Source organism: Galeopterus variegatus, unplaced genomic scaffold, assembly GCF_000696425.1.
Source record: "Galeopterus variegatus unplaced genomic scaffold, G_variegatus-3.0.2 Scaffold1518, whole genome shotgun sequence".
NCBI lineage: Eukaryota > Metazoa > Chordata > Mammalia > Dermoptera > Cynocephalidae > Galeopterus > Galeopterus variegatus.
In genome coordinates this window covers 227,679-241,913 of record NW_007727629.1, presented here as the reverse complement: position 1 = coordinate 241,913, position 14,235 = coordinate 227,679, and the positions used below count along the sequence as shown (strand labels likewise).

Below are 14,235 nucleotides of genomic sequence, written 5' to 3'. Positions count from 1 at the left end.
TCCATTCCAGTTTAGCCTCGTTACTATTTTACAACAATTACCCTTACTGCTTAGAAAGAAGTCGCTATTTTTAACAAGACGAGTGGGATCCAGTCTCCATCTTTAAACTTACTTCACAGCGCCCGGCGACACCTGGATTGAGGCAGAGTCTGAAGAAGCCGCGAGGTACAGGAAAAAGGCGGACGCTAGGGCCGAACGCGAGACAAGCCGAATCCCGCGGGTTTCCGGGATTGGCGAAGCGTGAAGGACCCGGTCACGTGGGCTGACCTGGATTGAGGCAGAGTCTGAAGAAGCCGCGAGGTACAGGAAAAAGGCGGACGCTAGGGCGGAACGCGAGACAAGCCGAATCCCGCCGGTTTCCGGGATTGGCGAAGCGTGAAGGACCCGGTCACGTGGGCTATCTGTCACGTGACTGTGACCGGGGGCCTCGCGCAGGAAAAAGCGGGCGTGGCTGGAGTTGGGGGAGAAAGGGGGCGGTGGGGCAAGATGGCGGCGCACCTGTCCTACGGGCGAGTGAACCTGAACGTGCTGCGCGAAGCAGTGCGGCGCGAGCTGCGCGAGTTCCTGGACAAGTGCGCGGGAAGCAAGGTGAGGGACGGGAGGCAGCTACACCGCGCTCGCCTCCCTTGGTCTGGCCTGGCCTGGCCTAACCCGGCTCCTGACCGCCTGAACTCGCAGTGTACGAGGTCCCTTGGGGCTTCTCAGGAGGCGTTTCCCGGCCCTTCTCATCGCACCCCAGTGCAGGCGGCAGCGATGAAGCGGGGAGGGCCTGGGCGTACAGCCGGGTGTCGGCGTGGCACCGCAACTGTTTTGTGGAAGCAGAATAAGCCCGCGTGTTATCCCAGGCCCTGGCGAGCCGGCTTATGTCTAGTGCTCTCCTGGTCCAGAGTCAGATCTGGTGCCTTCTGAAGCATGGGACTGGTGGGGCGGGCCTGGCCCAAAGATGTGGACGGTGCACGTTACAACGACCATATGTGTCAGTACCTGAAGCACCAACACCTTACAATGTGCTGCTCACACAGATTATGAGAGAAGGTGTAGTTATTTGGGGTTTTAACCTGGCCTTCTTAAAATAGGATTATTTCACTTGTTATAGCACCCAGCTTACAGGGGTGTCAGAAACTGTAGATCGGGAACTTTATAGGATTTCTTTTTAAGTGGTCACCTCCCCCACCTCCCCTTAGGATTTATCAGCCCTCTTAGCTAACTAGCAGTACAGCTCTGAAGAGAAAAGTAGAACTGGGAGCTTCAGCAACCAGTCTTGGAGCAAATAGAACCCCAAGAGGTAGACTGGGTGCTAGCAGCCATTGAAAGAAGAAAGTAAGCTAAGTCGTAGAGGTCCAGTTTAAACTCAGCCAGTGATGCTGAAATCTGATTATGTCAATGTCAGTATCCTGACTGTAATTTTGTACTATAGTTTTGCAAAATGTTACCACTGGAAGATACTGGGCAAAGTATACAGGGGATCTCTCTATTATTTTTTACAACTGAATGTTAATCTACAATATTTAAATAAAAATCTCAATAAAAAAAAAATAAGTGATGCTGGAGTTTAGCAGCAGAAATGCTCATAGGGGCCCAGAGCGATGATTTGTGGTGCTGAAAAGTCCTAGGGTGGAATCTTGACTCCCTTATACTGTATGTAAGGTCCAAGGTTCCTATCTGGACTTGGACAGTGACTTAAACTTCCTGAGCTTTTAAAAATTTTCTCTTCTGTCAAAATAAGATTTGTAATGCTTATATCATAGGTTTTAATTTTGTATAATTGCCAATTTTCATATGGTTGAGTCTAATCATTAATATCATGACACAGATACACAGAAAACTATGTATAGTTTCTTCTTTCTGTTGAGGACAGTGATTCTTAACTTCCCTGTGAGGAACAGTAGGTAGCATCACTTGTCCCTGATGCTATTTTTCTTTAGACCATTAGGATATGAATGTGATCAGAGCCAATTAAAATTTTGGTAACTCAGAGTTTGAAGGAAATATTCCTACTGTGTGTGATTGCTATTTTCTGTATGATTGATACTGTTGAAGTTCCTGAAATTAACCATAATAAGAGAATGTTTCTCCCCTTCTTACAGGCGATAGTTTGGGATGAGTACCTAACAGGACCATTTGGCCTGATTGCACAGTATTCACTACTGAAGGTAAACGAACTATTTGTATTTTGTTTAGGGATTAATAATTCTGCACTTAAGCAATGATAATATGATTTTACATTTCCTCCTGAGTAATTGGCTTGCAAAGCTATTTGATCTTTGTAAGTACTGATACTGATGTGTGATTAACGTTTTGAATACAGTGGTTCTTTGGCAGATGATTCTGCACTGATCCTAGCATTATATTTTGTGACCATTACTTGGTGTCTTTGATATTTATCACATGAGTCATTTCAATGCTGATGCAAGTGGCTTTATCCTGAAACTTTGTCCTTTATATATTTGGCTTTGGGGAATCTAAATTTTGATGATAAAGTATTAATGTGCTTTTGATTGGCGGTGTTTATGATTTCAGAGTCTAGAAATGATAGGTAAATTTCAGATTTTTTCTTAACCTTTTGTGTATGTTTTATTAGGAACATGAAGTGGAAAAAATGTTCACACTTAAAGGAAGTCGTTTGCCAGCAGCTGATGTCAAGAATATTATTTTTTTTGTCAGACCCAGACTAGAATTGATGGATATAATTGCTGAAAATGTGCTCAGGTATCTCAGAGTTTATGTTTGGTCTAAAAGAGGTTGGTTCTTATAGTGGTTTTAATGTACTGAGCTGCTTCTCATTGTAAACACCCGCTCTTGCCAGTGCATTAGAAGGTGGTCTTTGGAAAACTGGGACAGCCATGAAAGAATATAGGAGGGGTGATGGGAAACTTGTGAAGTTGTTTTAAACAGTTTGGGGGGTATCATATAACCCCATTCTTTCAGAATAGCTAAAAGTTTGAACCTGTGTCAGTAGAAAGGATCCTGGTTTTAATAAAAAAAAAAAAAAGACCTTCTAATTGTTATTTTTCAATATACTGAACATAGTGTACTTGAATTTCATAAGCAAAAAAGTAAGAGCTGATGAAAATTTTATATAGTATCTAGTCTATAGAGGAAGTTCTCCCAGCCCAGTCTGCACTCTGTGGTGAGATTGATCGATGTAGCCCCTAAGATCTTAAAAGCATCAGAGCTATTTTTGGAAGTCTACTGTCAGGGAGAGAAGAAATGATCTTTCATTTTATTTATTTTTTATTTTTTAAAAGATGACCGGTAAGGGGATCTTAACCCTTGACTTGGTGTTGTCAGCACCACACTCAGCCAGTGAGCCAACCGGCCATCCCTATGTGGGATCTGAACCCAGGGCCTTGGTGTTATCAGCACCGCACTCTCCCGAGTGAGCCATGGGCTGGCCCATGATCTTTCATTTTAATATAAGACTCTGCGTTGCTGCATTGGTTTGGGTAAAGAGCCATTTGTTTTCAATAAGACACAGATATCCTGTTTCAATAAACATGAGAGCTTTAATGCCCGGTAAATGGTTTCAGAGAATGCTAGAGGATGCACCACAAAGTATTGTCCATGAGTCAATGCTGCTTTCCCGTCAGGGGGAAAAGAGAGAGACCAACGGTATCAATTTAGGTCTGAGAGTTGGTATTTGTTTGTTTATCTAATCAGCATTTACTTAGTGCTTGCTGTGTACCAGGCAGTAATAAAGTAAGCAAAATAGTGTAGGACTCTAAGGAGCTGAGAAGCTAACAAATGTTATTTTACTTCCTTTCCAGCGAAGACAGACGTGGCCCAGCAAGAGATTTCCACCTTTTGTTTGTGCCACGCCGTAGCTTGTTGTGTGAACAGCGGTTGAAGGATCTGGGTGTTTTGGGATCCTTTATTCATAGGGAGGAGTATAGCTTAGATCTCATTCCTTTTGATGGGGATCTCTTATCCATGGAATCGGAGGGTGCGTTCAAAGTAAGTCTGGCATTTCCTTAACATCCGACTTTAAGTTTTACCAAATTTGTGAGTGTGAAAGTATCAAGATACTGTTTTAATTTGCATCCCATGATTACTGTGAACTGAAGCTCATTTTATATGTTTATTGATGTTTAAGATATTCTCTTCAGCAAATTGCTTGTTCATTTTCTTTGCCCATTTTTTTCTTTTTGAGGAATTCTTTATATATTCTGGATACTAATGTTATAGGTTATAAAAGCTGCTTGTCTTTTAATATTGTTCATAATGTGTTTTATCACGTAGATATTTCACACCAAAAGTTAAATGGTTTTTTTTTTTTTTCCTTTTTGTCTTTTTTTCGTGTCCGGCAACGGATCGCAACCCTCAGTGTCGCGCCCGTACCGGACCGGGACCGGCAACGGGATCGCAACCCTCGGTGCTGCGCCCACCCCTCGCTCAGCCAGTGAGCGGGAACCGGTCTGTATGTGGGATCCGAACCCTCAGCGGGAGCACTACCGCACTCCCAAGCGGCGCACTGTAGCAGTGCGCCACCGGGCTGGCCCAAAAGTTAAATGTTTTAATAGTAGCTTTTTTATTATAATTCACATAGTACCGTAAAATTCATCCCTATAAAATATACGATTCAATGGTTTTTAGTATATTCAGAGTACAATATCACCACTGTCTACTTTTAAAACCTTTTAATCATCCCAGATAGAAACCCCATGCCTATCAGCAGTCACTCCTTATTCTTTCTCTCCCAGCCATTGCAACCACTTATCTATTTCAGTCTATATGGATTTGCCTATTCTGGAGATTTCTTATAAATGAAATCGTATGATAAATATGGGGTCTTTTGTGTCTGGCTTCTTTCACTTAGCATGTTTTCAAGGTTCATCTGTGTTTTAGCATGTATCAATGCTACAACAAGTATTAATTCTTGATTCCTTTTATTTCCAAATAGAATTCCATTATAATGGTATCCCACATTTATCATTCATCAGTCGATGGACAAGTAATGGGTTGTTTCCACTTTTTGGCTATCATGATACTATGAACATTCATACAGATTTTTGTGTGGATGTATGTTTTCATTTTTCTTAGATATACCTAGGAGTATATCTCTTGGATATACCTAGGTGTATATGACTGAGTCATATGGTAACTCTATGTTTAACATTTCACTGGCTTTTATTATTCTGACTTTTTTTATTATTATTGAAACTTAATTGATTGTACATATCTGTGTGGTACTGCATTGAATATCAATACCTGTGTGAAATATGTGATGTTCAAATCAGGATAATTGGTATATTCAGCATTAAACAATGTAACTGTTTTTCATGGCCCTTATCAATTTCTCGCTAACCCCTCCTTCCCCACATATTATTGTGATTGTTGTAGTTTTCTTTCTTCTTTTTAAATTTATTTTTTGTCTTTTTATTTTTTTAATTTATTTTTCATTAGCATATTCATTGTCACAAATCATACTTATTCTTTATGCCTCTTATCCAATCTCCTCCACTTCCCCTCCTCCCTTCCCCTTTCCCTCCCCTCTCTAATAACCACAGATGTGTTCTCTCCATCTGATAGATTAACTGTTCCTCTGTTGGTTTGTTGCCTAGATGATCTGTCCAGTACTGAGACAGGTGTGATCAAGTCCTCCGTGTTATCATAAATCAAATGCTTCTTCTGTTACTCTGGAGTGTGCTTTGTGGAGAGAGAGGACCTCTTCTCTTTTTTTTGGTCTCTGCTGGTGCCTCCCTTGTGTCAATGCAGTATTTGAGAGTCTGGCATGCCATCTGCACAGTGTCTGTGACTGCTGCTATAGAGACTAGCCACTTTTGTGAATGCCATGGCAGTTGTGGTGGCTGTGGTGGGCTACACATGTGGAAATGGTATTTTTGGTGTGCTCTTTACCTGGCTGCAGTTGGGTTCAGCTTCCCCTGGCTCCATGCCTCAGGCCCCTGGCAGGTCCCTGGGGTGGTGGTGGCAGCTTGCCTAGTTGAGGCTGGGTTTGGCTTCTCTTGACTTTATGCCTCAGGATCCCACTGGGGACCTGGGGCAGTGACAGCAGCTTACGTAGTTGTAGCTGGGTTCAACTTCCCCCAGCTCCATGCCTTATCCTAAGATGTTGCAGAGCAGTTGGGGGGGAAGTGGGGAGGGGACAGTGGAGGGAAATAAGGTGGGAAGAGGAGGAAAAGGGGGTGTGATCAAGGCCTGTGGCACCTCCCTCATTCTGGCAGCAGAGACCAGGCGACTTCCAGCGGTGGTTTGGTCAGTGCTACATTGGATGCAGACATCAGGGGGGTGTGACTGAAGCCCTTGGCTCCCCACTGCCATGGCTCTGGATTTCTTCTCCCCCTCTGAAAGAGTAATGGTTACTCTGTTGATTTGTTGCCTAGATAACCTGTCCAATGCTGAGAGGTGTTCAGGTCCTCCAATATTACGTAGAGCAGATGCTTCTTCTGTCAATCTGGAATGGGCTTTGTGGAGAGAGAAACATCCTCTTCTTTTCTTTGGTCTCTGCTGGTGACCCTCCTTGTGTTAATGCACTCCAGTGGCTAGCGGATCAACTGTGTGGTGGTTGTGGCATCTAGCCACTTTCACAGCAGTGTGGTTATTGTGGTGGCTGTCGTGGGCCACCCACATGGATATGATGTTTTTGGCTTGTTCCTTGGTGCTGGCATTGTGCCTGGTTGTGGGGGGGGTGGTCCAGGCCCCTACTCCATACCTTGGGTCCCTGGGTGGGCCCCAAGGCGCTGGCAGTGTGCCTGGGCTGGAACTAATTTTTTGTCCTTTGCTTACTTCTAAAATGGGGTAACTTCCTGTGAGGACCAGTACTTGAGCTGTGTGGTTTAGCTAAATTGCTGCTTTGCTGCTGATTTCCTAGAGAAGGATTTTTGTGCAGCTCAGGTTTGAATGGTTGACTTTATAGGTATTTTCGGCTCTCCAGAGACCCAGTGCACCTGGGTTGTGTAGAAACTGTGATCTGGACCTGAGTTTTTCATCAAACTGCATCCCATTAATTCTGTATTTCTGACCAATCTCCTCTGAGTGGTCCTTTGCTGACTGGGGGGCAGATCAGCTGTCCTTGCTGTGCCCCAGTGTTCTCCCAGTGAGCCCATCTCCTCCACTGCCTGTGCTGCAAACACTTCCCATGGGATGAGCCATGTGCTGGTCCTTTGCAATGACTCACCAGCCTCTGAGTGGCTCCTTCTTTTCAGTTGTTGTGGCTCCTCACTCCTGTGTGGGTCCATAGGAGTCCTATTAGTGGTACTGCTGGCCTGGGGGCCACCAAGGCCCTCTTCTCCCCTGCCACCTCCAAGCAACTTCATACGAAGGTGACAGCTGTGGCTTTTGCCAGCTCTTGCTCTGTGTGCTCATCAGCTCCAGCCTTCAAGTGGCTGGGGCTGGAAATGGTGGGAGCAGTCCTTTCTTTCTCTCATCGTGGCTTCTCCTGCCTTCATATACTCCATAGGTCTCTCTTCCTCTTCCTCTGAGCTCTAGTGGCCCCAGCTTGGCTGTCATTGCTTTCTAATAGTTGTAAATTGGTTGATTTGTGGGAGAGAGTGACGCTGGGGACCATCTATTCCACCATCTTGACTGGAAGCCCTACATCCCTTTACTTTTTTTTTGTCTTTTTAAATTTAGCCTTTCTACTGGGTATGACCTGGTCTCTTGTTGTGGTTTTAATTTGCATTTCTGTAATGACTAATGTCATCTTTTCATATGCTTATTGGCCATTTGTGTGTTTTCTGTTGGAAAAATATTTATTCCTTAGACATTTTAAAAATTGGGTTATGTATATAGAGTTGTAAGAATTTTTACGTTTATTCTAGATGCAAGTCTGTTACCAGATATATGATTTCCAAATATTTTCTTCCATTCTGTGGATTCTTTTCACTTTCTTGGTGAAAGTGATGTCTTTTGATGCACAAAAGTTTTTAATTTTGATGTTGTTCAATTTATCTATTTTTTTCTCTTGTGAACTTGTGCTTTTGGTGTTGTACCTAAGAAACCATTGCCTAACCCACAGTCATAAAGATTCACTCCTGTGTTTCCTTCTAAGAGGTTTATAATTTCAGCTCTTACATTTAGGTCTTTGACCCATTTTAAGTTAAGTTTGTATATAATATGAAGTAGGGGTCCAAATTTATTTTTTACGTGTAGCTATTCATTTGTTCTAAGACTGTATTTTCCTCATTGAATTGTCTTAGTACCCTGATTCAAAATCAGTTGTCCACAAATGTAAGGGTTTATTTCTGGTCTCTCAATTCTATTCCATTGATATATATGTATGTCCTTATGCCAGTACCACACAGTCTTGATTACTGTAGCTTTTTTTTTTTTTTTTTTTGTCTTTTGTCTTTTTTCCGTGTCCGGCAACGGATCGCAACCCTCAGTGTTGCCCCCGTACCGGACCGGGGACCGGCAACGGGATTGCAAGCCTCGGTGTTGCACCCGCGCCTCACTCAGCCAGTGAGCAGGAGCCGGTCTGTATGTGGGATCCGAACCCTCGGACGGGAGCGCCGCCGCGCTTCCCAAGCAGCGCACTATCCAGTGCGCCACTGGGCCGGCCCTTGATTACTGTAGCTTTGTTGTAAGCTTTGAAATCAGGAAGTGTGAGCCCTTCACTAAGCCAGTTAAATATATCACTTTTTTTTTCAGTTGGTGCTTTTTGAGTCTTAATAAATCCTTGTCCACTCTGAAGACATATAAAATCTTCCTTTTTTGAAAAAGAGTTTTAAAGTTTTGCTTTTCATATTTAAGTCTTTAATCCAGCTTGAATTTTGTATTTGTGTGTGGAGTGCGTGAGTGGTGTGTGTGTGTGTGTGTGTGTGTGTGTGTGTGGTGTGACGTGTGCTACTTATTTATATGGATAAATTAAATTATGTATGGAGGACTGACTGGTTAGATCAGTTAGTTAGAGTGCAGCCTTATAACACCAAGGTAAAGGGTTCGGATCCCCATACCACCCAGCAGTGCCCCAAATAAATAAATTCCAAATGGATAGCCAGTAGTCCCAGCACTACCTTCCCCCACTGATTATTTTTCAGCATATGTTCATTAGTGAATGTGTTTTCCTTTTTTCCCTGATTCTGAAAGTTTTCTTGCCAATATAATTTTATGTATTTGCTGTATTTACCATCTTTATTTCAACTAACACATTTTCTCATAAGAGTGTTACTTTACCTTTTAAAGATATGATTTGAAAATGTTTTGTAAACATAATCCATGCAGATGGTGAATTTCTTTAAGTAAAAAAGAGCACAGAGTGAAGAGTAAACTACAGTACTCTCTACTCCAGTTCTCAGACTGCCTGCCAGTTCCCTCCCAGAAACAATCACGATTCCTAACTCTCTTTTTTTCAGTGATGCTGTGTGCAGCTATGGCTCATAGTATACAAGCGTACTTCAAAAAGTTTGTGGAAAATAGAATTAAAAGATAGTACAAATCTTCCCATGAACTTTTAAAAATACTCTCATATTTAATACCTTCCTTACTTTTATACAAATGGTAGAAAATAATATAATATAGGCACCTGGGTATCTTGCATTATTCTCTTGATAATGTATCTTGGAGTCATTTTCTACCATATATGAAAATGATTCTTCCTTCTTGTTTGAATGGATAGTGTTCATGGTTTGGATGTACCAGAATTTATTAAACCAGTCCTTTTCTGAAGGATATTTCCTTGTTTCTTCTCTTACACTGTTAGAGGCAGTGTGGTCATGAGTAACCTCGAGCTTAGGTCCCTGTGCACGTGGGCCCTTCATCTGCAGGCTGTCCTTTACCCTCCTTTGCCATTTGTCTTTTGGCTTTGTTTATAGAGATTTTTGCTGTGTGTGTGTGTATTGTGTTTTGGGTTTTTTTGTGTGTGTGTGGCTGGCCGGTACAGGGATCAAACCCTGGACCTTGGTGTTACCAGCACCATGCTCTAACCAACTGAGCTAACTGGCCAGCCCACGTGTATGTGTTTTAACGTAATCACATTTATCCATGTTTCTTTCTTGGATTTATGTGTTTGTGACGCTGCTGCTGCTGCTCTGAAGACTAGAACTCTTGAGAACTACTGGTGTACTACATAAAGTTATTTGAATCATTTTCTTCCTCAATATGTTGTTACAATGATCACCACCTTAAAAAAGTGATTTGGGGCAGTGGAACTCAGTGGTACTTCCAATTAGTTTATAACCAAGAAAGTTTCTTGGCTCTTTTTTCCATATCCTGCTGGTTTGCCTATACTAAATATCATCCAGTGAGAAAGTCCAGGGTTCAATCCCTGTACTGGTCAGCTGCCAAAAAAAGAAAAAGAAAAAAAGTGGATTAGAGTTCTGTCCAGTTGAATGTTTCATAATATCGTGGCCGTCATTTGTACATATGAAAATCAGTATACGTAGGGCCAGCCTGTGGCTCACTTGGGAGAGTGTGGTACAGATAACACCAAGGTCATGGGTTTGGATCCCTATATAGGGATGGCTGGTTAGCTCACTTGGGAGAGCCTGGTGCTGACGACACCAAGTCAAGGGTTAAGATCCCCTTACTGGTCATCTTTAAAAAAAAAAAAAAAGAAAGAAAAAGAAAATCAGTATACATAAAATCCACCTTCTCTGTAAAAACTGGAAGGTATCCTATTGTGGGAGTGTGTGGGACTTTGGGGTCAAAAAATATGTGCATTTAAAAGTTAGTGGGTATTAACATTTGGCCCTCCCAAAATGTCCTCATAGGTTGGAATTCCACAAGCACAAATTGGGGTTGGGATTTCAGTACAAAGAATCACCCCACTGGGGCCGGCCCGGTGGCGCACTGCTACAGTGCGCCGCTTGGGAGCGTGGCGGCGCTCCCGCCGAGGGTTCAGATCCCACATACAGACCGGTTCCCGCTCACTGGCTGAGCGAGGTGTGGGAGCAACACCGAGGGTTGCGATCCCGTTGCCGGTCCCGGTCCGGTATGGGCGCGACACTGAGGGTTGCGATCCATTGCCGGACACGAAAAAAGACAAAAAGAAAAAAAAAAAAAAAAAGAATCACCCCACTGCCAGTTATAGCCTACCCAAAACTTCAAGATTAATATCTGTTGTTAACTTTTAAATCTTTTTTTTTTTTAAGATGACCAGTAAGGGGATCTTAACCCTTGACTTGGGGTTGTCAGCACCACACTCTCTCGAGTGAGCCACAGGCCAGCCCTTTAAATCTTTTTTAAAAGATGAATTATGAAAGGATTGTCTTTATAGTAATACAACTTTTGAAAATTAAATAAAATATAAATGCTGTTTTGTGAGGTGTTCCCTAATATTTTTCCTTGAATTTCATCTTAGTTCTGCTCTGATGGGGAGTTTTAAGTATTTTTGCCAAAAAAGTGTGTCTCACACATTTCCGATTATGGTCTGCCCTATTCAGAGAAATGTTCAAATACAGCAGGCTTGGAATAGTCATCTGGCAACACTTTCAGTAATGGCTAAACACTCCCATGATGTCTTTTTGCACGACAGCTCTCCTCCGTAGGGGCAGAGTACCTGAGAGCTCCGCTCTCTTTCCTCAGTTTTTGTTTCTTTTATTTGTTATTAATATTATTATTTTTTTTTACATTCTATGATGTTGTTGAAGAGCTTCCTCGGTTTTTGGATCCTCACTGTCCCCTTGCTCCTGGCTTTGGTTGCAGGAGACACATTAGGGTTAGTGCAATGTACCGTTTTGACTAACGAATGAATGATGGTTGTAAAAAATGATCCGAACAGTTCCAAATAATAAAAGCTAACCACTATTAAGCATTTGTTTCAGGTACTGAGATTAAGTGCTTTACATATATTTTTCCCATTAAATCATTGCTCTATGTGAAATATGTTCCATTCTACCGATGAATAAATTGAGGCACAGCCAGCCTATCTAACTGGCCTAGAGCACAGCTAGTGACTGACACAGCTGGGATTCAGGGCAAGGCAACCTGAGACTTTGTGCTTTGACCCCCTCTCAATTACCAAGTGGATTTGTATATATTTAGGGGGGTGGGGTTTGTTTAGTGCAAAAAAAAAGTATATTTTTGTATACTTTAAACATACTTTGTATCTTTTATAAAGTAAAATATAAAAATGAGATCATAGTTAATCAAGGTTGTTCAACTTCATTTCTCAAGATACTGTAGTTCTCATTTGTTGTCAGTATATGTGAAAATCTGCCTCATCCTCTGTACAAAGAGCAAAGTATTCTGTTGTGTGGCGTGTGGGACTTTGGGGGTCAAAGAATATGTGCATTTCTGTGTAATAGCATGTGACTCTCCCAGGATGTCCTGCCAAAGTTTACACTTACCAGTCGGTGAGAGAACCCGTTTCCCATGTAAGTCTTTATTCATCAACATTTTATTCAAGAGCTGATAAAAACTGAGAAGAGTTGGCATGCCTGGTGAACACATCCCTTCCAGAAGCCCCAGCTCCGCCCAGGACAGCTGCTTCCATGGCTGCACCCAACCACAGGGCTGCTGGCCCCCTGCTCTAACTGCCAAGCAGTGCTTTGTAAACTGACTTGAGTGCTCAGCTCCCCTCCCTGGCAAAGCGTGAAATAAAAGGAAATGATTTTATTATGCTTTGCTGAATCCCAGCACCGAGAACAGAGGCAGGCACCTGGCATGCCCCAGGAGATGACTGTGGCCTGACAGTAACAGGCCTTCCTCCCCCTGCAGGAGTGCTACTTGGAGGGCGACCAGACGAGCCTGTACCATGCTGCCAAGGGGCTGATGACCCTGCAGGCTCTATATGGAACCATCCCTCAGATCTTTGGGAAAGGAGAATGCGCTCGGGTAAGAACTAGCTATTTTCTGGTGGTAAAGAAGGGGGCTCCCCTAGTACCCAAAAGATGGGAGGAATGGGAAACCTTACAAACAGATACAGTCAATCCTCATTATTCACAAAATCTGTGTTTGTGAAATTTGCCCCTAAAATCCATTTCTAACCCCCAAATCACTACTCATGGTGCTTTGTGGATGTGCACAGAGTGGTGCGAGATTCGAGTTCCCCATTGCATGTTCCCAGCTGAGGTGGAACAAGGCCTTTTGGATTCAGCTGTTTGATGGCAAACAAGTGTCCTTTTCATGGTCTGTTTAGTGTCACATTTTTCATACTCTTGTGCTTTTTGTTGCTGATTTCGCTGTTTAAAATGTCCCCCAAGGATAGTGCTGAAGTGCTGTCTAGTGTTCCTGAGCTCAAGAAGGCTATGATGTGTTTTACGGAGAAAATCTGTGTTCAATGAGCTTCATTCAGGCATCAGTTATAGAGCTGTTGGCAATGAGTTCAGTGGAATGAATCAGCAGTGTGTATTAAGTCAGGAGTCTTCAAACAGAAACACACATAAAACAAGTTTACACATTAACCAGTTGGACCAGAGGCTCACAGGAACCTAACTCTGTATTTCCTCTAGGAGCAAAGGTTCAGTGTTCGCTAATTCAGTGTTTGCAATGACTTTATAGAACATAACCACTGCAAATAACAAGAATAGACTATATCTGATTTTATGCCTCATTGGGAAATAGCAGCTACCATTAACTAAGCTATAAGTGTTGGAAAGAGGGACCAACAGCAAATGTTTTCCTATAGCCACTTGCTTCTTGTCAGTCTCAGTCTTCCACAGCTTTTCTCCTTTTTTACTTTTTTGATTGTCTTTCTGTTTTTAGCCTAATTTTAAAATCTGCTAGTTCCCAGGAAGGCTTCACCTGATCCAATGTTTTGTTCCTAGCAAGTGGCCAATATGATGATCAGGATGAAGAGAGAGTTTACAGGAAGCCAAAATTCAATATTTCCTGTTTTTGATAATCTCTTGTTGCTTGATCGAAATGTGGATTTATTAACACCTCTTGCCACTCAGCTTACATATGAAGGACTCATTGATGAAATTTATGGCATTCAGAACAGTAAGTAAAGTGAGATCTATTTTCACTAATAGATAATATAATAAAAATATGCTTTAGGTGGGGGCTATCATTTTTATGTTGCATGAGCAATCCTGATAGTTGAGAACATTATGAAATATTATGGAGCCATTAAAATAATAAATGTGGAACATGAAAAACTGTATAGCCATACTTATTTCAATCATAAATTGTATATATGTGTGTATATGTCTGTATGTATATTCCAACCTATTATAATATATAATACATATTATATGTTACATATATTTTTTATATATATAATGACTAAATAGGAACATCAGAAAAAAGAAAATAACTGGAGGCAGAATAATCAGACCATGCCTCCAAAGGGTCTTTTTTTTTTTTTTTTTTTTTTTTTTTTTTTTTTTTTTTTTC

General features: G+C 42.1%; 1 protein-coding gene across 1 annotated transcript in view; it reads left to right on the top strand.

The window, feature by feature from the left end:
• Positions 1 to 486: 486 nt before the first annotated feature.
• Positions 487 to 14,235, top strand: part of VPS33A (vacuolar protein sorting 33 homolog A (S. cerevisiae)) — a 31,610-nt gene continuing 17,861 nt past the window's right edge. The window contains exons 1-6 of the mRNA XM_008577467.1: positions 487 to 588; positions 2,088 to 2,153; positions 2,582 to 2,709; positions 3,768 to 3,954; positions 12,616 to 12,732; positions 13,665 to 13,839. Coding sequence (XP_008575689.1) covers positions 487 to 588; positions 2,088 to 2,153; positions 2,582 to 2,709; positions 3,768 to 3,954; positions 12,616 to 12,732; positions 13,665 to 13,839 — 775 coding nt within the window. The remainder of the gene's footprint in view (positions 589 to 2,087; positions 2,154 to 2,581; positions 2,710 to 3,767; positions 3,955 to 12,615; positions 12,733 to 13,664; positions 13,840 to 14,235) is intronic.